This window comes from Oryctolagus cuniculus, chromosome 18 (genome assembly GCF_051225735.1).
Source record: "Oryctolagus cuniculus isolate XC-2025 breed Fujian yellow rabbit chromosome 18, ASM5122573v1, whole genome shotgun sequence".
Classification (NCBI taxonomy): Eukaryota; Metazoa; Chordata; class Mammalia; order Lagomorpha; family Leporidae; genus Oryctolagus; species Oryctolagus cuniculus.
In genome coordinates, this window is record NC_142884.1 from 51909656 (window position 1) to 51932117 (window position 22462).

Below are 22462 nucleotides of genomic sequence, written 5' to 3' on the forward strand. Positions count from 1 at the left end.
TTGCCAAATCCGGTCCTCCTGGGTTCACCAGGCTCCCTGCTTTCCTCATTTTCTGTGTCTCTGGGTGACAGAGTTGAATTTGGGATTATGAAGTACAAACGGCACAGCAAAGAGAATTTACAAAATTGATAGGTGCTTTTAAGTATCTGGATCTAAATCTAGAAGAACTCTTTGAGTAAGTAGAAAAGTCTTGAGTGGTAAGACCTCATCACGTGAGTGGCAGTTCTGAAACTACTTTGCATGTATTCTAGGACGAGTCAACACGCAAAAGTAGGCTGGATAATGAGAGCCAGGTTGCTACCGTTGGAGAAGAGAATTAGAAGCCGGCATCGTGGCTCAATAGGCTAATCCTCCGCCTTGCGGCGCCGGCACACCGGGTTCTAGTCCTGGCCGGGGTGCCAGATTCTGTCCCGGTTGCTCCTCTTCCAGTCCAGCTCTCTGCTATGGCCCGGGAGTGCAGTGGAGGATGGCCCAAGTGCTTGGGCCCTGCACCCCATGGGAGACCAGGAGAAGCACCTGGCTCCTGCCTTCAGATAAGCGCGGTGCGCCAGCTGTGGCGGCCATTGCGGGGTGAACCAACGGCAAAAGGAAGACCTTTCTCTCTGTCTCTCTCTCTCTCTGTCCACTCTGCCTGTCAAAAAAAAAGAATTAGAAGGAGAAGGGGGAAGCCAAACTTGATGGTGTTGAATTAAAATTAGAGAAAGTAGAGGTATAAGTCCCAGATTTTTAATGCATTTGCAAGTGGATAGCTTTACAGGTTGCATACGTGTATGTGTACACAGAGTCGTGGTGTTTGGTGCCGCTCAGTAAACCAATGGCTGGAAACGGGGAAGTGGAGACCCGATTGGACAAAACAAGGGGTGTGCCCGCGGCCTGCCCACAAGGTCTGGTCCCGCCTGTGTATCTTTCCTGCGTGCGCTGACTGTAGTCTGTCCGTGTCTTGCCTGTCCAGTGCAAGGCACAGGCATTCTGGGGTGGGGAGTGATTTTCCTCTTCTCCCCGCAGGAGACCCCAGCCGCTGAGACAGCGACCCCCACGTAGGTTTGCAAACGTCACCCGCCATCCCTACCGCCTCACCAGTTGCTTTGTTGATTTGTTCTTGCTTTGTTCCAAAGGATGTGTAACTGCCACTGACTGATTCCAGCACTCACTGCTTAGTTTCAGGAGTGACCGTGGCGAACGTCACTGGTATTTTTAGCCCCAATACCTCTGAGAGCCACAGAGCTCAGGTCTCTGCAGAGCCATCCCGGTGGGTGCAGTTCCTCTGATGGGACCATCGGCACCACCGCCACGGGGCTCCTTCCAGCACTGGCAGCTCTGCCTGCCTTCGGGGCCTCTCCCACAGCAACCCAGGGCCAAGGAGGCCCCGCCCCTGCTTTTACGCCCTCCCCCCAGTGCATACAGCGCCAGCGGGTCCAAATTCCCCCTTACAGAGACAGGAAGAGGGCAGCCTCTGGGATGGTCTCCCTTTTTCAAAAAAAAAAAAAAAAAAAAAAAAACTGTTTATTTTTGTCAACTTGAAAGGCAGTGATGAGAGATTGATTGATTCTGTTGGTTCACTCCCCCGACATGCCTGCAACAGACATGAAGCCAGGAGCCCAGAACTCCATCCAAGTGTCAGTGGGTGGCAGGAGCCCAAGTACTCGAGCCGTGGTCCGCTGGTTCCCAGGATGCACCAGCAGGAAGCGCAGCAGCAAGGACGGAAACCCGTGCTCAGACGTGGGATGCAGGCCTCCAAGCACAGCGTAACGCGCTGCTCCGCCCACATACCCGGCTCGCTTTTTTTATTTATTTTTTTAAACTATTTATTTCAGAGGCAGAGAAAAAGTTTTTTTGTTTTTAATTATTTGAAAGGCAGAGTTACAGAGAGGGAGGGAGGGAGGGAGGGAGGGAGAGAGGGAGAGAGGGAGAGAGAGTCTTCTATCCATTGGTTCACTCCCCACATGGCTGCAATGACGGGCTTGGCCAGGCTGAAGCGAGGAGCCAGGAGCTTCCTCTGGGTCTCTCACATGGGTGCAGGGGCCCAAGCACTTGGACCATCTTCCAGTGGCTTTCCCAAGCACATTAGCAGGGAGCTGGATCAGAAGGGGAGCAGCTGGGACTTGAACTGGTGCCCATATGGGGTCAGGGCTGCAGATGGAGGCTTAACCTGCTATGCCATAGCACCGGCCCCGAATGAAAGATTTGAGAGCGAGTTCCCTACTGCTGTTTGGCTCCCCAAATAGCTGCAATGACCGGGGCTGAGCAGGGACCAAAACTGGGAGTCAGGAACTCAATTCAGGTCTTCCATGTGGGTGGCAGGGACCAAGGCACTAGTTGCTGCCTTTTGCATTATAGCAGAGAGCTGGGGCCAGGAGCCGGAGCCAGGCATGCTGGTATGGAACATGGGCATCTTACTTAACTGCTGGGCTAAATGCCCTCCTCCTTCAGGGTGGTCTTACGTGGGCAGAGGAAGGTCCGGGTCCCTGATTGCCCGTGTCTCCCTCAGATGCATCCAGTTAGTAGGCATTTTCTGTGCTCTGTTTCGGCTGCACGAGGCGAGCTCTGTCGGTGGGGCAGAGGGATGCGGGTGCTCCCACTGGGCAGTAGGCGGGCATGAGTAGTGAGGAGCAGTGCCCAGGGCGGAGCCTGGTGGCGAGCAAGGCGGAAGGAGTAGTGGCCGTGACTTCCGTGACTCCAGGTCTTGCCACCAAGCAGGGTGAGATTCCTCCCAGGCCCTTGGGTCTTCAACGCTCCCTGTTCTATTCCGGGAATGCAAGATCAAGAGAGGAGACGCGTCCCTCCCTTGCGGGCCATCTGTCCCCGCCCACTCACGGTCCTTGGGAGGACAGGGACTCCCTGGGCTGCCTCAGTGTTTAAGTGGGGTGTTCAGGGAGACGAGTGGCTAAAAATACCCCAATGGGGGCAGAGCTTTCCAAGGTGGGGGCTCCTCTGTCAGCGCGCGCGTGTGCACACACACACATACACACACACCGCCTCTGGCCGGATGTGTGTGCACCCATCAGGAAGGCTGGGGGAGAAAGGGGCAAGGGGTGGGGGGAAGGGCACACCTTTCTAAAAATACAGCCCATCTGCCTGGTGTTAGCTGGTTTCCCCGGAAACCAGTGGGAGCAGAGAGCGCAGTGGGGGCGCCAGCGCAGTGGCCTGGTTTGGGTGGGCAGGAGGGTGGGTGTGTGCCCAGCAGGCTTCCCCAGGGCCTGGCTCACAGCCCCACGCTGGACTCCAGCCGGGCACTCCGTGCTTGGCAGCAGGCTGGAGAAATGAGGCTGCCTGCTTGACAGGAGTGGCAGGAACTGGGGGGGCCGGGTCCTCCCCCAGGGGGCTGCCCCTTCCCTTCCCATGTGCAGCGCCCCCAGGCCCTGTGTGTATGTTGGGGGGGCTATTGGCTTCTCTCAGAGTGGGGATGACAGTACGGTTTCTTTTGTAGCTGCTTTCTCTACTGATTGTAACACGAGCATTCTCCCATGTCCTTAGATAATCTATGTGTTCTTGACCCTTATTTGTCTCCAGCGCTACTGATATACATTTTGCTTCAAGTTTTTCTCTATTATAATCTATGACTCTGCAGGGAGCATTCTTGGAAATAAATCGTTTGTTTTCCTCTCTGGTTTCCTTAGGAAATATCTTCCAGGGAGGGATTGCTGAGTGGGAGACAATGTAAATAACTTTAATTCGTTTTGCAAAACTGCATTCCGGAAAGATCTATGCATTGCCCACCGGTGATAGCAGAAGGTGCCCCTGTTCATGCGTCACCGTGAGGGCTGCCCACTTAGCCAGTTCTGTTGGCAAAAAATAAGTAAGGGAGAGCATCTTATTTTAGTTTGAATGACTTCCAGTGAGCTGGAATATTACCCCAAGTATTTATTGGCTATTTTTAGTTCATAGGAGTCTGCAGACCATGTACTTGGCTAGCTTCTCTCCCTTGTGCCCTCAGATCTGTGCCGTCCAGAAATCCGCGGAGAGAGGGTGAAACCCTGGGCCTCTGGTCCATCCACTTGTGCCTGGCTGGCCCCTGAAAATACGCACGCAAGCTACGCACTCATGCACACATGGCGTGCACCTCCCTGGCAACTCCGAAGCCCCAAGTGAAGCAGGAGCTTCCCTGACGTCACTAGGGCCTGGGATCCATCACCGGGGACTGTGGGCTGGGTGGTCCCGTGCGCTAATGCAGACAGCAAAATGACATTCCGAGCTAAGCCTGCAGGTCGGTCTTGCAGAGGGAGACTCGGGAGCTCCTGGGGACAAGGGAGTGGCCGGCTCAGTGTGGCCCCTCCCCATGCATTCGCCTCCGCCTGGGAGAGGCCGAGCAAACCCCAAACTCACTCTCCTTCAACAGGGCTCCTGCTGCACGACGTGACCATGGCTGGGCTGCAGGAGCTGCGCTTCCCGGAGGAGAAGCCGCTGCTCCGGAGCCAGGAAGCCACGGAGCTGGTGAGTCAACCCTTCAAGGTCCTGGCGTCGAGCGCGCCGCCTTGTGGCCAAGCGGAAAACCGCACCTGCCTGCGACCGCGAGGAGGGTCACACCTGCCCTCGTGAGCCCCACTGAGAAACCCGGTCCCGACCTTGTTGGAGTCCACGGGCGGGCCTGAGCGTGCCCCTGGGGAAGACCCAGCAGCCTCGCTATGGCTCCTGCTGTCTTTGAAGCTGAAGGCTCTCTGGAGAGTTCCCCCATTCGATGACAAAAGTGAGGCGTGGAAAGCTGAAGTCATTTGGCCAATGTCACACAGCAGGAAATGAGGCCATAGTCAAGCTTTGGTTCTGGGAGGCCCACATGGCCCAGGAGGCTATAACCAGTGGGTGGTGCTGCCTCCAGCATCTGCGAGGCCTTCTCTCTGGTCGTCACAAGCCCGTGAGGTCTCAGGATGTCCTCACCAGCTGTACGGCCAGGAGCTGCAGGACCAGGTGCTCAGAGGTCAGAGTTCTGTTCCAAAGGCCCCTAGCTCGGGGGAGTGGGCATCAGATTCCAAGGCCTCCGACCCCCTCCTTGCTCCTCATGACCCTGGTACACCTTCCACTGCCCCCCCCCCCAGCCTAGCACCCTGGACTGGGGGCTGGGACATAAGCCACTTTGCGAAGAGAATCTGCAAGAGCCCTGCTTACTGAGCTCTGGGTCTCTGCTGGCTCTGCCATCCCAGGCCCCTGCTCCTGCAACCAGGGGACCAGGAGCCCTGGCCCTGGCACCCTCAGCCAGCTGCCTCCCCCGGCTCCTGCTACAAGGAGGTGAGCCCAGGAACCACAGAGTGGCAAGCATCAGACCTGGGCCACCACCACCGGGGCTGGCTGGTGAGCCGCACATCTTGCAAGCCCTCAAGTCCAAGTTCGTTCGCTGACCTGGACCAAACCCCATCATCTCTTGTTTCTGCCCTTGCTCCACGCAAGCCTGGGAAACGCCTCAGTCGCCTGTGTGCTGAAGGTTGGGCTGGGGTGCGGTCACCTCACTGGAGCCCGGATGTGACCTGTACCCAGCCCTGACCCCGCCCCCCATGCTTTCCCCACCTCCCTCCTCTCCAGCCCTGCTGTTCCCTCTGCCTGGGATTTGTTACCGGAAGCGCTCAGGGCTGGGTCCTCAGTTAACTCAAGCCTCTGCCCAAGTGCCCCCTCCCTGGAGAACCCCTGCTGACCTCTGGGTCTATACCTGACCCTCTCCATACTCGGCCCTGGCCCTGGCCCTGACCGCTGCCGCCCACTGCTGCACAGGCTCCAGGAGCACACGTCTGGGCTGTTCCCAGATCTCCCCGCACCAAGCACAGCCTTGCTCGCAGTGGCCCTCAGCAAAGACGCGGGCTGGGTGGGAGCTCCAAGGAAAGCGGTCTGCTAGACCGTAGTGAAGTGCATCTTTGACCCCACTGGCGGCCGAGCGGGGGCCTCTCGTGAGGTCTGGCCTGGCCTGGCGGATGGTGGCCCAAGTGCCGGAGCGTGCGGGTGATGGGGCAGCCGGCACGGAGGTGCTGCCTGCTGCCCGGGCACTGCACCATGCACACAGTGAGGCCTGCCTCCTCCTGGGCTGGCCTCTCCCACCCCTCACCGTGGCAGGCCCCTTCCCTCCGGGAGACTTCAGTGTCCCTCCTGCCTTCTCCGGTAGCCTGGTTCTGCCTCCTTTCCCGAGTCAGCCACGCTGCGAGCTGGGGCCATGCTCACACCTGCCGTCTCCAGGGTGTGCTGGAAGCCCTATCCCCAAACCCCAGACGTCCTCCAGGTGTCAGTCTCTTCGCTCTCTGCCTTTGAGAGCTGTTCCGTTCCTCTTCGACTGTGACCTCATGTGGAGGCCTGTGCCCATCCTTGTCACCCTCGAGCTTCCATGGGCGGTGTGGTGTGTGTGGTGGGAGCCGAGGGAGGAGGGAACACAGCTGGCGCTGCTTACCCTCAGGTTCTGCATCTGTGGATGCCGACCGCAGACGGAGGACACAGAGGAAGAGGGAGGACTTGTGTCCGTGCTGTAGGTGCTCAGCCTGGGTGGGGGGGGGCATTATTCCCCAAACGTCGTGAGATGACGGCTGTTTTACAGCAGGTGCAGTGTTAGCTGTCAGAAGCAATGCAGAGGTGACTCAGAGTCCACGGAGGATGTGCCCTGGAGACCGTGAACACCACATCAGTTTTTTAAATATTTATCCATTTGAAAGAGTTACAGAGGGAAAGATCTTCCAGCCACTGGTTCACTCCCCAAGTGGCCGAAATGGCTGGAGTTGAGCCAGACTGAAGCCAGGAGCCAGGAGCTTCTTCTGGATCTCCCATATGGAGTGCAGAGGCCCAAGCACTTGGGCCATCTTCCACTGCTTTCCCAGGCCACAGCAGAGAGCTGGATCAGAAGTGGAGCAGCCAGGGCTTGAACCGGTGCCCACATGGGGTGCTGGTGCTGCAGGCCTTGGCGTTATCCACTATGGCACAGTGCTAACCCTCTTTTATTTTTTTTTTCCTTTCAAGATGTACTTACTTATTTGAAAGAATGGCAGAGAGGGAGAGAGAGATTCCATCCAAGGGGTCACTTGCCAGTGGCCACAACTGCCAGGGCTGGGCCAGGCTGAAGCCAGGGCCCAGGAGCTTCATCTGGGTCTCCCATGTGGATGGCAGGGGCCAAACACTTGGGCCATCTTCCACTGCTTTTCCCAGGCCACCAGCAGAGAGCTGGATTGGAAGTGGAGCAGCCGGGACACGAACCAGTGCTCATGTGGGATGCTGGTGTCACAAGCGGCAGCTTTACCCGCTACGCCATAGCATCGGCCCCACCACACCATTGTATGTGAGGGACTTGAATGCTCATAAATTCTGATACCGAGGGGGTCCTGGAAGCAGCCCCTCGGATGCTGAGGGCTGACGGTGCTTCTACACAGCCCCCCTCTCCCCTCCCCCACCTTACCTGGCCACCTCTGGAGACCTGAGCACCTGGCAGGGCCACGGCTCCTCCTGCTGCTGCCCGGGCCCCCTGCGTGGCCTCACCAACCACGGCTGTGCTTTCGGGACCAGAGGGACCACTCTTGCCCTCTGAGCACCGCTCACGTCCTGTGTCCCAGCCTCAGGCCTGAGTTACACCTGCTGCTGCTTAGCTTTGGGGCCCTGCTCACCCGCTATTTCCTGGGCGCCTCACCCCCCTCCCTGGGAGCTTCCAGCACACCCCGCCATCATCTGCCGCCTCCTTTTTGTCGGATTTTGTCTCAACAAGACTGCCGCCTCCTTGCTCTGAGATAAGCGCCCGTGGCTGCCTCTCCAGCCTCCCCGCGCCAGCTTTTTGGGTGAGGATTCTTGAGCAGCCACAGCCCCTCCCCTGGGCCCTGTCCCCTTCGGCCAGGAGCAGCTGCAGAGCCCCCAGGCCTGGGAGGCAGCAGCAGGCGAGGCCGAGAGAGCACGTGGCTGAACTTGTTTGGGTCTCGTCCCTCCCACCCCTGTGCGGAAGGGCTTTCTGCTGCACGTCCTCCAGCCGCCGCCTCTGTCTCCTTTATCCGCAGTGTGTTCACCAGGAGACCCCGCAGCGTGCACTGCCCAGAACAAGACACAGGGACAGGCAGTGGCCAACGCTGGGCTTCTCGCCTAATGCTTGGGGGCTCCCTGCCCAGCAGAGGGCAGCAGAGGCAAGGAAGGGGCCGTGAGCCCTGCTTTACTTGTGCGTGGTCTGGTCCCCCGACAGGGGTCTCCCTCCAGCGGGCCCAGCTGGCTTTTTTTATCTGGCAAAGCATAACAAGTCAGGCACAGGGGCGCATCTCCAGCGGCACTCCCCTCCTCTGGGAGGTCAGGTGGTGAATCCTGATCCGTTTGTGTCTGGGAGGTGCTGAGTCCACGCCAGGATCCATGCTGAGAGCACAGCCAGGCGTGCCCCGGAGTCCAGCACGCAGACCAGGCGCCCATCACGGACACAACCCCCGCTCAGTGTAGCGCGGGAGCCCTAGGGATTTGGGAGGACAGAGCAGGCAGGTTAGGGGGCGTGGCCAGTGCTGCAGACCCTGACAGTGCCTCTGTGCGGGTGGGAAGAGCCCCCTTGTGACTCAGCTTCCCCACCCCTAAAGCGGGGGAGATAGTCATGCCCGCCCCACCCCCCTCCCCTGCCTCTGTCCTGGTGCCTTTGTTTGTGCCCACAGCTGGAGCTGCCCCCAGAGACACAGCTTGGGGGGTTGGGATTCCCAAGAAAGAGGCGCCGAACACCAGGGCGTCCAGACCAAAGCCTTGTCTGGGGGCCCTTGTTTGCAGTTGCACAGAGACTCCGCCTGGCTGTGCCTGCAGCCAGGGGCCCAGTGTGTGTGCCTAGATGGGGTTGAAGGAACTGGGGCTCAGGGTCAGGGCCACTGGCGCCTGGGAGTGGTCGAGCTCCCAGCCTGGGTCACAGGGCTGTCGGCACACACCACGATTCTCCATCAGGACGCAAAGAGTGAGGGGCAGGCGGACCCTGCTGCTCAGGAGAAGAGGATGTGGGGGCAGAGTGTATGTGGAGTCAGAGATCCCACCACGTTCCAGCCTGCGACCCTGCCTCTCGGAGCCTCTTCTCACCAATGGGGAAGCCCATAGGCTCATCTGCCTACTACGTGATAGCCCGATGCCTGGCTCCTGGCCTCCCATCCTCTCTCTGGTAGACAGAGACAGACAGGCAGAGCTCCATCCACTGGGTCACTCTCCAAATCCCTGCCATAGCTGGGCTGAAGCTGAGAGCCAGAAACATAATTCACATCTCCTACCTGGGCGGCAGGAACGCAACCACTACTGCCTCCCAAGGTCTGCATTAGCGGGAAGCTGGAGTCAGGAGCCGGAGCCAGGAACTGACCCCAGGCGCTCCAGCGTGGGATGCGGGCGTCTCAGCCCTGGGCTGAATGCCTGCTCCTTCTTGGCCGCTTTGGTTCACATTTGGATAGATCGGGGAACGGCGAGACTGCTCGAGGTGGAGACCCTGTGCCCTCCCAACCCCCCCGGGGCCAACTGGGGCCTAACCTGCCACCCCTTCTGTTTGCCTTCCCGTAGGAGAACACCGACAACTTCCTCGCGACTGTGGACACAGACTGGAAGGTAGGTCAAGGCTGTGCCTCCTGAGATGTGGGACTGACAGCTGCCCTTTCCCCACCTGGCCACGTCCCATAGCGGGGTCACAGCCCTTCTGTGTGCCCCAGCCTGGAGTGGCCAGGGCTGGGCACCTCCCACCCCCAGGACCGCCCCCACTGCTCACTGTGGCTCTGCCCCCCCCTCGCCCGAGGTGGGGGCCAGGCTCTGACTTCCTGGCAGGGAGGGGCAGGCCTGGGGGAGTGAGGATGGAGCAGGAGTGAGGGATGTTGTCATCTGAATCAGCGTTTTCCTCCAATGAAAGCCCAGTTGCTGCTCCAAAATAGCTCCTGTTTCCATGGCAGCAGTTGCCCGGACAACCATGGCCTCTTTAGTTAGGAGACCCGATTCTCTGTGCAAACCGAGCTCGCTCCTGGTGGTTAGTCCCGCTCTTCAAGGTCTTGCTTGCTGAGCCGGCCGTTTCTCTCCTCGAGTCCAGCACTGACCGATCGTTCATTTCCAGGTCTCAGAAAACAGCTACGAGGAGGCACCACAGGGAGCCCCACTGGGTCCACGTCCCACTGGCCCTGCTGACCTCCCTTAGGGTTAGGCTCCAAGCCCCATGAGAGCACCGACCTTGAGATCTGGACTCAGGGGCGATGTGTAGGTGGGGCTGCCTGTGGCTCCTCCCCTAGAGGCCACAGTTCTGCAGCCAGGGCCTGGGGCCTGTGTGCTGATCCCTTGGTCACGCACAGCTTCAAGGACGCCTGCGGTGTGCTCGTGTCCAGCTCCCCAGGGAGAGCTGCCTGCAAACGCCAGGGACTCTGGAGCTGGGCAGGGAAGGCTGGGACTTGCAGTGGGGAAGCAATGGGCCCCAGGCAGGGGATGGGAGGGATGTGGCGGGAGATGGTCGGAGCAGGTGCAACAAGGAGCTCTGGACCTGTCTGCTCCAGACAAGGATGGGGTGAAATCCTGGAGCAGCCAGCCCCTGCCTGGATCCTCTGGTCCCACAAGGCCAGGGGCAAGGGTGTTGGGGAGTGAGGGATGCAGGGACGCCTGGGGTCACAGAAGAGCCCCCCCCCCAACGCAGGGACGCCCTGGGGTTGCAGAGGAGGCCCCCCCCGCTGCCCCTCTGAGTGCCCAGCTGCTTCTACCAGGCCTCCTGCTGGCCCCTGTGGGCAGCTGCCTGCCCCCAAGTTGCCAGACCCATGCCTGGGGCAGCTGCCCATGTGGCCCTACACCTGACCCAGGGCCGCACATGTAGAAACGCATCTTCCTGGCCACCCCAGTTAGACCCCTGGGGGCAGGGTTTTTTAGGTTTTTTTTTGTTTTGTTTTGTTTTGTTTTTTAGAAAAGCAGCCACAAGCACGGTGGTTTTCTGGGCCAGGGCATGCAGGGATGTTACCCCTGACTTGTGGTGCACGGGAGCAGGAGGGACCCTCGGGAACCAGACAGACCTGGGTCCAGGTTGGGTCCCTGCCACTGATGCGACTTCCAGCCACACGGCTCCACCGGCTGCACCACTGCTACGGTGAGGCCGGCAGCCCTGAGTGTGGAGGAGTGAAGGTGCCCACAGCCCCAGGTTGGGACACTCGGCTGACTGTGACAAGCAGCCACCAGATCCTGGGGCCGGAGCCAGACTGCCTGGGTGTGTGTGACTCTGTTCTCTGTTCACTGCTGTGTGATGTCTGGCAGGTTACCCCATCTCTCTGTGCCTCCTTTACACCCCCCCCCTTTTTTAAAGGATTTGTTTGTTTATTTGAAAGCTAGAGGAGAACTACAATGGCCAGAGCTGGGCCAGGCAAAGCCAAGAACCTGGAGCTTCCTCCAGGTCTCCCACGTGGGTGCAGGGGCCCAGGCACTTGGGCCTCTTCCACTGCTTTCCCAGACACATTAGCAAGGAGCGGGATTGGAAATGGAGCAGCCGGGACCTGAACTGGTGCCCACGTGGGATGCCGGCACTGCAGGCTGCGGCGCCACAGCACCAGCCTTCTTTTAAAGTGGGTGCTACGAGGACGCAACAAGGAAACAAGTCCTAATGTGTTTGCTGATCACGTGACCCCAGGCTCCTTAGCAGTAGAGTGGGAAAGTCACCCAAGCCCTGAGGGCTCCCGTTCCCCGTCCTCTCGTGGTTCCCCGGGGTCGTATTTGCCTGTGCAGTGGACGCCGCCGTTGCTTGCGTTTTCAGCTGTGGCAGCTCAGAGGGTGACCGACTTACTCAGGGTCACCCAGAGCCCTGCCTGGCACCAGGGTTTGGTGAGCAAAACCTGAGTCCGTCTTGTCCGGCTGCGACAACTGAGGGACAGTGAGGGGGGAGGGACACACTGGTCGTCCCTCTCTTCCTCTCTCAGGGCCAAGGTCAGGTCTGGGATGGCTTATGCAGTTTTTTCCTCATTTGCATTGCAGCTCAGTGAGGAAGGCACAGTCACTGTTTTACGATGGGGGAAGCCGGGCACAGAGAGGCTGAGTGAACATTGCCCGTGGACCTCGCTGGTGGCAGACAATGTGGGACCTGCCTGTGGATTTGCAGCCAGTGGGAAGGGCAGAAATGGGGCAGGCCATCAGCGCCTCTCCTGGGCACAGGGGTGGGCAGAGGCTCCTCAGAGGCCAGAGGCTCGGGTGGGGATCGTGGGGGAGCAGGAGCTAGGAGGCACGATGGGTGTGAAGCCATCTCCTCCTCCCCCTACCTCCCTGCACCCCAGAGGCCGCCTCTGTCGTCTGAGCCCTTCCTGGGCCCAAGCGTCTGCAGGAACAGGGAGCAGGGCTAGGAGAAAGGGCCAGGGACGTGCTGCGCACACGCCTCCGTGGGGTGGGGCAGGGAACGCTGTGGTGGCCCCAGGTGAGGACATGGCCGGAAGAGGGCACTGCAGCAGGCATGGGGCAGGTCACCAGTCCCCCGCTCGGGGAGCTCACCCCCTGCCCCGCGGCTGCCCGCTGGTGTGCAGGGCTGTCATCGCGGGCTGGGCCTGGCGGCGGCTTCCTTCACCAAGGAGACAGATTCGGGGCACGAGCGCCCAGCACCCTCCCCTGCTCTGTTCTGCGCCTGTGCTCTCTGCCCTGGGGCTCCCCACTCTGCTTCCCTCCCTGGCCTACTTACTCCTGGCTCCCTCTTCTCCTCGGCTCACTCTACCCACACGCCTGGGGCTGCCTCACCACCTGGACCCTGGTCGCCCAGGAGGGCAGCCCGGAGCCTAGGGTAGCTTGTGTGTCCTGCTCCCCTGCACTGGCGGGCTCCGGGAAGGTTCTGCCAAGGCGGGCACGTCAGCGCGGTCCAGCTGTCCCCTCTCCTTCCTCCTCCTCTGGTGGCCTCTAGCCCCTCGCAGCAGGCTAGGTGTGGGGCGGACAGAGCTTCTGTGTGCCCCATTGTGCCCCAGAACCCAGCTTCCAGCAGTGTAGACAGCCTGGGTGCGGGTGTGGACAGAGTGCTCAGTGCTGGCTGGTGGAGCAGAGGCATCCCGCAGGCAGCAGCGACTTCCTGGGTCTCCTCCAGACTCAGGGCTCCTGGTCTTGCTGATGGGGAGGCTGGGCCTGGGTGGGGGGGTGTCCCGGGGTGCTGGGCTTGGGCCCACTCAGGCCCTTTACACTCCCCAGTCTGCGGGCCAAGGGCTCTGCCTCTGGGGGTGTCCCTGCACGTCCTGCCCTGCCCAGCATGGGTGCTCGTGTTCCCGGGCTAGAATGTACCCGCTGCTGGGCTGGGGACCGTCCAGAGATGCTGGCTGCTGCTGGGGCGGGCGGAACAGGAGCGAGGCTGGGATGAGGGAGGACTCGGGAAGCCAATCAGAGCCAGGTTTGTCTCCCAGCAGCCAATCTGGGCGCGGGAGCTCCGGGTGAGCAAGTGGCTGCTCAGAAACCCTGCAGGGAGGCGGGGCCGGCCAAGGCCAGGCAGGATCTGCGTATAAATGGCCCCGGAGGGTGCCCGATCCTAGAGCGAGGCGCACGGTTTGCCGCTGGAGCTGCCACCTCCCGCTGGACCCGAGTGACTCAGGCTTTTGTTCGCCCTCCCTGGTCAAGGCGGGTTGCCTCCCTCGGCACGATGCCGGAGTGCTGGGACGGGGTGAGTGAGGGCCTGGGGCAGCGGGCTGGGCAGGGTTGTCGGGCATCCTTGAGACTAGCAGGGGTGAGGCACCACTGGTGCAGCTCAGCCGCCTCACCTTGGGGGTCCCCGAGGCAAGGCCTGAGTCCTCCAGTTGCCGTGACGGCCCTGGACCGCAGAAGTAAGGTTGGGGGCAGCTGCCTGTCAGGGGAGGGGAGGAGGCGGGGGAGGGGTGAAGCGCTGGAAACCAAGCGCACTGACTTGTCTGTCTGAGCTGCTTCGCTGCTGGTGCGGCTCCATGTGCCCTCGGCCTGCCGTGCGGCCCTGCTGTCTGCCTGAGCCCGGGGGTGGGGGTGGAGGGGCTGCCCTCCGTGAGCCCCAAAACGTGTCTGCATGGGGTGGCTCTTCCTCCGGCCTCGCTGTCACAGCCCTCAAGGCAAAGGCCCCTGGAGGGGAGGGAGACTGAAGGGCCGGCTGTGCTCTATGTGGTAGGTGGGGAAGGCGGTGGTAGAGCCTTGTGCCCCTGGCCTTGGCCCTCCACCCAGCTTGGACCTTCCTCTAGTGCCCAGGTCCCTCCACTGTGCCTCCTCCAGGAGGCAGCGGCAAGGGCAAACCTTCCCCCTGCCCAGTCTGCAAACCTGATGACGTCAGCGCCTGCCTGCCCCTGCAGACCCCGTCCCCTGAATAATTGATGTTTTCAACAGAAAGCCGAGTGCCTACCACACCCCTGCGTGTGCGGAGCCCAGTGTCTGGGGGCTGTGCACCCGTCAAGGTCACAGGCGAAGGGGGACAGAGCCCCCTCCCTTGCTGCCGCAGTGCCCCCCTCTGGCGCCCACCTGGGGGAGGGGGCAGCCTCTGATGTCACCAGGAGCCAATGGGAGAGCAGTCCCTCTGGGCTGCGGCCCTTGGAGCGTCCCCTCCTTGTGCAGCGTCCCGGGCCGGGGACGTGAGCTTCTGAGCCCCACCAGGGGGGAGGCAGGATGCGGTCAAGGTCACTGGAGCAGCACCTGGACGGCCAGCTCAGGGCCACCCCTTCCTGGCCGAGGGAGCTGATTGCAGCGGCTGGCTGATGGGGAGGAGTCAGCGGCACCAGGGCTGGGAGGGGACAGATGGGGACATCCTCAGCAACAGTGGAGTGCAGCTGCCCTCGCCCACACCTGCAGGTGCCGAGGTCTGGGTTTGGAAGACACAGCTCTGGGTCCTTGGCCCCGGCCTGGGCAGAGTGGGCCCTGACCCTGCTGCGGGAGCTGCGGCAGGTGCACTGCGGCTCCTGTGCAGCCTGAGCCCCTCCCACCCCCAGCCCTGCCCTCCAGCGCTGGGGGTTGAGGCGGGGACAGGCAGCAGTGGAGGGGCCGCTGCCCAGCAGGTCTTCAGGTGGAGTCTCTCCTCCTCAGAAAACACAGCAGCCATCAGGGCGTAGCCCTGGCCCCAGGCAGTCTCCCCTGCCCACTCCGGGTTAGTCCTTGGGCAGGTCATTCCCCGCTCTGAGGAGGCACCCGTGTCCTCCATGGCGTGGGTCCACCCGAGGGGTAGGTAAAAGGGTGCTTGGGATGTGTCTAGCCAGCGATTGGTGGGCAGGAAGCCATCCTGATCTCACGGACCTGGGATGTGGGAGGCTGCAGTGAGCCCGGACCCCCCAGGGAAGGAGCCGGCCCCACCGCAGAGGTGTGGTGTAACTCCCACCCTGTCTGTCACTGGCCCTGGAGAGCTGGTCCCTGAGTAGCAGTCTCCTGCTGCCCTCTGTCCCCTTCTCCGTGTGCACCGGGGGTTCTTCCAGAATCTACGTGTTCAGAACAGGGAGCAGGGGTCTTCCCTCCCAGTCACGTGCAGCAGGTTCTCGGCCACCGCTGTCTCACCGTCCGCTTGCGGGATGCCGAGGCGCGTTCACGGATCCTCCTGGCATCTCCTGATTGCGTGCCCGGGAAGGAGCAGTTTGCAGAGGGGCCGGCCTCCGGGCGCCTCTCCAAGAGTCAGGTGCCCGGGCTCAACTGCCCCTTTGCAGGGCTCCTCTGTAAGCACCAGTGCTTAAGTTCCCACGAGGTCCCTGTCTGATGGCCCCTGCTCAGCGTCACACCACAAGGGGCAAGGCCAGGTCCTCCTGAAACACCAATGACCCTGAGCGGCAAGACCAAGGTCATTGAAGCCTGGAGGACCCTGGAGCGGGCGGAAGGCTGGGGGTGAGGCCTTAGGGGTCTCAGATCGCAGGGAAGGGCACTGCAGGAGGAAGGAGGGGCAGGAACAAGAGCCTGGGCTGGGCCAGGTGTGTGGGGGTGGGGGTGGGTCCTGGGGGTTCCAGGAAGGGCTGAGACCATTCCCCTTCAGGGACAGGGAGCCCTTGAGGGCAGAGACACAGGCAGGGGTGACAGAGCCGGGAGAGAAAGCAGCCTCCCTGGCCCCTGAGGGCCGGATGCAGGGCAGGGGCTGGGCCCCGGGCAGTGGCAGCAGAACCCACTGGCTGGCTTGCCAAGAGGACAGGACTGTGCTGGCCCCGTGCTGACCCTGTCGGTTCAGGGGTGCTCCACCAGGTCTGTCCTCTCTGGGGACTGCATGGGATGATGAGCATGGGTGCCCAGCACGTCTCTCCCTTCCAGGAACACGACATCGAGACGCCTTACGGCCTCCTGCACGTGGTGATCCGGGGCTCCCCCAAGGGGAACCGCCCAGCCATCCTCACCTACCATGACGTGGGCCTCAACCGTAAGCACAGCACAGCCCCTGCAGCCCTCCTCTGCCTTGGCCCCCCAGCAGCTCCCTCCCTCCCTGTGGACCCTGTAGGTCCCCCACACACATAGCTCCAGGCCTCGGTTTCCCTGGTGAACCCCGAGGCTGGGCACCTCTGCCTGGCAGCAGCTGAGAGCTGTGTCTTTGCAGACAAGCTGTGCTTCAACACCTTCTTCAACTTTGAGGACATGCAAGAGATCACCAAGCACTTCGTGGTGTGCCACGTGGACGCCCCTGGGCAGCAGGTGGGGGCGTCACAGTTCCCTCAAGGGTAGGTGCCTGGAGCCCCTCCCCCTGTCCCCGGCTCTGCACCCCGGGCCTTACCTGGGCCCTGACCGCCTGTTCCACCTGCAGGTACCAGTTTCCTTCCATGGAGCAGTTGGCCGCCATGCTGCCCAGCGTGGTCCAGCACTTTGGGTAGGTCCTCATCCAGCCCTGCCCCTGTGTGCCCACAGCTGTGACAGGGCCGCATGGCCCCAGCCGAGGGCTTTGGGCCATGGGTGGGACCTGCTCTGGATGGTGCCCAGGGGAAGGGGCCCTCAGCCCTAGAGTGACCAGCCTGCTCTGTGCCAGGTTCAAGTACGTGATTGGCATCGGAGTAGGAGCTGGAGCCTACGTGCTGGCCAAGTTTGCAGTGAGTGCCCCATCCCCACCTCAGCCACCCCGCCGTCCCGGGCCCCCGACCACAGGACCTCTCCCTGCTCGCTCTTCCTCCTCCTCCTCTTCCTCTCCCCACTTCCTCCTCACTTAGCAAAACCCATTGCTTGCTTTTTTTCCTCCAAAGTAACTATAATTTTTGTTTTTATTTTTTATAAAAGATGTATTGATTTGACAGAGTTACAGAGAGAGGGGGGCGGGGGGAGAGAGAGAGAGACAGAGAGAGAGAGAGAGAGCGCTTCTATCCACTGATTCACTCCCCAAATGGCCACAATGGCTGGAGCTAGGCCAGGCCGAAGCTGGGAGCCAGGAGCTTCTTCCATGTGGGTGACAGAGGCCCAAGCACTTGGGCCATTTTTGCTTTTCCCAGGCCATTAGCAGGGAGCTGGATCGGAAGAGGAGCAGCCAGGATATGAACCAGTGCCCACATGGGATGCCGGCACTGCAGGTGGCAGCTTTAACAGCTGCACCATGGCACCAGTCCCTAGCTTCATTTTCTAAAATGCAGAGAGGGCCGGCACTGTGGCATAGCGGGTAAAGCCACCACCTGCAGTGCCGGTATCCCATATGGGCGCCAGTTTGAGTCCCAGCTGCTCCACTTCCGATCCAGCTCTCTGCTGTTGCCTGGGAAAGCAGTAGAAGATGGCCCAAGTCCTTGGGCCCCTGCACCCGAGTGGGAGACCTGGAAGAAGCTCCTGACTCCTGGCTTTGGATTGGCACAGCTCCAGCCATTGCAGCCAACTGGGGAGTGAACCAGCGGATGAAAGACCTCTCTTTCTCTCTCTCTGCCTCTCTGCATCTCCTTCTCTCTCCATGTAACTTGTAACTTTCAAATAAATAAATAAATCTTTAAAAAGGCAAAACACTACCCTTGAAGATTTTATGATGTTGAGTTCCCATTTTCCAAGAGCAGCATCTTGGCAAACGCTAGGAGTGGTGGGAAAGCAGTGGTGTGGTCCCAGAGGCTGAGAACCCCGAGAGGTCTGGGGAGGGGCCACGGGGGCTCTGGAAGTGGCAGCGGCTGGCGCTGTCGCTCCATCCATGGCAGCTGGAAGCCTTCACAAAGCTTCCCGCCTCCTCTGACTGCCTGAGAGAGGCAGGGCCAGCACCTCAGAGCCCGTTTGCTGGGTGGGAGGACAGGGACTCCCCCCACCCCGCCCAGCCCTGTCTGCCTCTCTCACAGCTCATCTTCCCCGACCTGGTGGAGGGGCTGGTGCTGATGAACATCGACCCCAATGGCAAGGGCTGGATTGACTGGGCTGCCACCAAGGTGAGCGGGCTGTGCGGGGGCCGGGGGCGGCCAGGCCGGGGGCGGCACTCACGCCGGCTTCCCCTCACCTACAGCTCTCTGGCCTGACCAGCACTTTACCTGACACGGTGCTCTCCCACCTCTTCAGCCAGGTAAGGACCTGCTCCAACAGGAGCAGGGGCACCAGGCTAGGAATCTGCGGAGCCCTGGGCAGCCGCTGAGGGCCCCATTCTATCCCTGACTGCCGCTCGGGCACCCTGGGCTTCTGGCGAGAGGCGGCAGGTGGTGGTCATTTGCGTGCGACCTGCGTGTCCATATTCCACTGTTATCCATGATGCTGCAGCATCTGAAAGCCAATTGGGGTGGGAGCCCCTCCCCAGGCACCGCCCTCTACCTCCCCCCTCCCTCCCTCTCACCAGCACTGCCAGGGCGCAGGGCAGGGCTGCTCTGGCCGGGACACCCACATGTCCCCTCTGAGCCCGTGTCCCTCTGTCTGTCTGCTCTCCTGCACGCCGCCACCCATCCTGCCGGGCCCAGGAGGAGCTGGTGAATAGCACGGAGCTGGTCCAGAGCTATCGCCAGCAGATCAGCAACGTGGTGAACCAGGCCAACCTGCAGCTCTTCTGGAACATGTACAACAGGTACGGGCGGGGAGGGGCAGGGCTGGCAGCACCCGGCTCGGGCCAGGGGACCCCTCCTTCCCAGCACCCACGGAGCAGGCAGGGCAGGCGACTCACCCGCAGCCCGGTTTGTAGATGGACACGTTACTGCACCGCGGGGTGGGGGAGGGTTCCTCGCAGGGGCTCGCTCGTCCTTGGCTCTGCCCCTTCTCTTGCCTCGGGCATTGCTGGCTGGAGCAGGGGACGGGGTGTGGCTGTGAGCCGCATCCCCAGCAACACAACCACCGTGAGCCTTGGTGCTGGAGCCCGGACGACGGGGAGGAGGTTGGCTGAGGTCTGTGGTTGCCCAGCTGTGCTCCTGGAAGCCCCTTTGGGAGTGGCCCTGCGAGAGAAGGGGCCAGGCCCTGTCCCTTGCCTGCCCTCATTGTTCTGCCTTCTGCAAATATTTATTAAGCACCTGCTGTATGCATGGTGCTGGAAGAACAGTAGAGAATAAAAGAGAGATGCAGGCCCCGTGGTCTTGTGGGCCGGGAGACAGGGCAGCAGCAGAAGGTCCCACCACCAAGGGGGAAGGGGGTGGAGAGCACAGTGTGAGAGCCCCCCCGGCTTGAGCTGGGGGTCTGGCAAGAAGCTGAAGCCCAGAGGATCCCTGAAGGAGCAGGGCCACAGCTCCCCGATTCCCCCAGTTGGCTGTGTTGGGCTTGGAAACCCTTTGTCCAGTCCTGGGGTGCCCACCTTTGCCTCTGCCCTCCCCCCCCACAGCCGCAGAGACCTAGACATTAACCGGCCTGGGACGGTGCCCAATGCCAAGACGCTGCGGTGAGTGCCCTGTGGCCCTCCAGCCCGCCCGTGCCTGCTCCCCCCATGCCCGGGCCAGACAGCCCTCTTCCTCTGTGTCTGCAGCTGCCCCGTGATGCTGGTGGTCGGGGACAACGCCCCTGCTGAGGACGGGGTGGTGAGTGTGGGGCTGTGTCTGGCCGGGGTGGGGGGCAGGACCAGTTCCCCTGCATTGTGCCCTGTATCCCCACCCGGTGCAACTTCCTGCTGCAGGAGAGGGCCCCACTGGCTCAGAGGTGCCCGGAGGACCCAGGGCCCAGGGGTGCCCGGAGGACCCAGGGCCCAGGGGTGCCCGGAGGACCCAGGGCCCAGGGGTGCCCGGAGGACTCAGGGCCCAGGGGTGCCCGGAGGACCCACGGCCCAGGGGTGCCCGGAGGACTCAGGGCCCAGGGGTGCCTGGAGGACCCAGGGCCCAGGGGTGCCCAGAGCAGCTGCCGGTATGCCAGGAACACACAGAACTTCCGGTGTCCTCCAGGAGGGTGGGCCCACTGAGCCCTGGCCCAGCATCTGCTGCTGACCCTTGGCACCCTCCCCTCACTGCCCGACTCCTGAGCCCCTGGACCTTTTCCAGACCAAGCCTGCCAGTGACCCTGGCCCATGCCCTGCCCTGTTCCTGTCCCACCAGCAGTTGTAAGTGGGCTCTGAGGGTCTCAGGCCCCTCAGGGGGCTGCTCACTGATTTCCAGCTCTTAGGGAGGCCTCGGGGAAAAAGCCCAGGGAGGGGCAGCCTCGCCCGGCCCCTGGGTGCTGGTGTGCACCTGCGTCCTGCATTCGCTGTCCTCACCAGCCCTGCAAGTAGCACCGGCCTTGGCATTGGAGGTGGGGGTGGGCTGAGGCTGTTGCTAAAGCCGGCTCCTGTCCCCAGGTCGAATGCAACTCCAAGCTGGACCCAACCACCACCACCTTCCTGAAGGTGAGACTTTCTTCTCCAGCTGCTTGGGCCAGCCTCAGGGAGGGGGCCAGGTGTGGGAGTGCCGGGGGCGGGGGTGAGGGGTCTGCTCAGCTCACGCTGTTCTCTGCCTTGCAGATGGCAGATTCTGGAGGGCTTCCCCAGGTCACACAGGTGAGACTCAGCTCTCTAGCCTGTGTATCACCTGGGGCCGGGGGAGAGGGGGCTTGGGGGTCAGGGAAGCTTCTCCCCTCCCCCTAATCCCCAGCAGCCAATCAAAGCGTGTGCCTGTCCTGCCTCCTGCAGCCGGGGAAGCTGACCGAAGCCTTCAAGTACTTCCTGCAAGGCATGGGCTACAGTGAGTACCCCTGCACACCCCCAGCCCAGAGACTGGCGGGCAGGCACAGGGTGGGGGCGAGCTGGCCAGGTCCCAGCTGCTGGACCGTCCTAGCGAGGCTTGGTTTAAGTCGGCCGTCTGGGACTGTGCCCTGGGGAGGCTTTGGGTCACTGGATGGCAGTGCCAGGCAGGGCGGGGCTGGGCCCACGCAGGGTCTTGCCAAGGGAGCCCGTCTGAGGCCACGTCACACATAGCCATGCTGGGCCCAGGGCATGGCTGTGCCCTGGGCACCTGAGACGGCCTCTTGTCACAGGTGGTAGACAGCATCCAGTGGGCTTGGGCTTCGGAGGCCAGGGAGGACAGGAGGGGGCCATCAGGTGTCAGGAGAGCTGAAGGCAGCTGGACCTGGGGGTAGCCTGAGACTCAGGGAACAGGGGCCCAGGGTGGAGCCAGCTTCCTGGTCCTCCTCTCCTGTGACCTCCCCTTGTGCAGGGGTGAGGAGACTGTAGACTGCTCGAGGGCCCCCACAGCACGGGCACGCACAGGTGTGCACACACACGCGTGCACACATGCACACACACGCATGCGCACATGCACACACAAGAACACACACACCCCTCTAGTGCCTGGCTCTTACCTCCTCTCCCCGACACACCTGCTCCTCCCGGCAGCTGGGCAGCAAACTTCCTCCCCCTGAACTTGTTTCTGTTGTCCCTGTGTCTCCGTGGCGGGGCAGGCTAGCGCACATATCCAGGAACAGAATCCCTGCGGCCGCCAGGGCCCGCCAGCCTCTCCGCGGGGAAGTAGGGCAGAGAGAGGCCGAGGCCGGCAGGGAGGCACAGCGGGGCTCTGAGCTGGGCCCTGGGCGCCCCGTGAACGTCTGGGGGATGAATGCATGAGCACCTCTTGCAGGCGCTGGGCTGCGTTCTCAGGGGTCCTGGGAAAAATCCCGCCAGGCAGCCCAAGCGGCAGGAGGGAGGGCTTCCGGAGGCTGCAAGGGTCTCCCCGCTGTGTTTACATGGAGGGGAGGGACGAGGCCCAGCAGGATGATGGGCACCAGGAGGAGGATTCGGGCCCCAGTGGTCTCGCCCACGTGAGTCCCTCAGTGTCTGCAGCCTGGGCTGGCGAAAGGGCCTCAGAGTGCCCCCCGCCGACCCCTGCCCAGCTGTCAGGGCTCCCTCAGGCCAGACAGAGGTCAGCCCTGCTGTGGTTCCTGTGGCCGCTGCTCGGGTGGGCGGGCAGAGCAGGCTTCCCGAGGCCTTCCCCGTGCCAACCCTTCTGTCTCGTGTCCTCGGCCCATCTCAATGCCCCGGCCTCGGCCCACCGCCGTCTTCACCATGTTCTGTGTCTCCCCGCCCCCGCCGGCTCTGTCTTCTCTCTCAGTTGCGTACTTGAAGGACCGAAGGCTGAGCGGAGGAGCAGGTAGCCCGTGGCCCTCCCCTGATGCATGGACCCCCTGCCCAGCCTCTCGCGGCTCCCTCCTCTGCGCAGTGCTGCAGCCAGGCCGCATCTCGCTGTGGTTTGGAGCCCTCTTGTGTCCCGCCTAAAAGATGCCTGCCCTCGCGCAGATCCGGGTCCGTGGCGGGCCGGGTCCCCGCTGGACGGCTCTAGGTTGGCTGCATCTGGGAGCGGTCTTGCTTTAGGTTGCTCCAGGCAGTGGAGTGAGA

At 62.0% G+C, this 22462-nt stretch overlaps 1 protein-coding gene across 8 annotated transcripts in view; it reads left to right on the forward strand.

Annotated features, from left to right (window-relative positions):
* NDRG4 (NDRG family member 4) overlaps positions 1 to 22462 on the forward strand; it is a 39277-nt gene that overhangs the window by 14455 nt on the left and 2360 nt on the right. For 3 of the 8 annotated variants that reach the window (XM_070061973.2, XM_070061977.2, XM_051846841.3), the window contains exons 2-16: positions 4337 to 4431; positions 9439 to 9483; positions 16078 to 16183; positions 16358 to 16478; positions 16562 to 16624; positions 16781 to 16841; positions 18048 to 18134; positions 18209 to 18265; positions 18651 to 18754; positions 19496 to 19552; positions 19637 to 19688; positions 20435 to 20482; positions 20597 to 20632; positions 20765 to 20816; positions 22179 to 22217. In XM_070061973.2, coding sequence (XP_069918074.1) covers positions 4360 to 4431; positions 9439 to 9483; positions 16078 to 16183; positions 16358 to 16478; positions 16562 to 16624; positions 16781 to 16841; positions 18048 to 18134; positions 18209 to 18265; positions 18651 to 18754; positions 19496 to 19552; positions 19637 to 19688; positions 20435 to 20482; positions 20597 to 20632; positions 20765 to 20816; positions 22179 to 22217 — 1000 coding nt within the window. In that variant the 5' untranslated portion in view covers positions 4337 to 4359. Of the gene's footprint in view, positions 1 to 3928; positions 4205 to 4336; positions 4432 to 9438; positions 9484 to 13343; positions 13508 to 16077; positions 16184 to 16357; positions 16479 to 16561; positions 16625 to 16780; positions 16842 to 18047; positions 18135 to 18208; positions 18266 to 18650; positions 18755 to 19495; positions 19553 to 19636; positions 19689 to 20434; positions 20483 to 20596; positions 20633 to 20764; positions 20817 to 22178; positions 22218 to 22462 lie in introns of those variants that run through there. The other 5 variants (XM_070061975.2, XM_089319732.1, XM_089319731.1 and 2 more) reach the window with 5 other exon arrangements.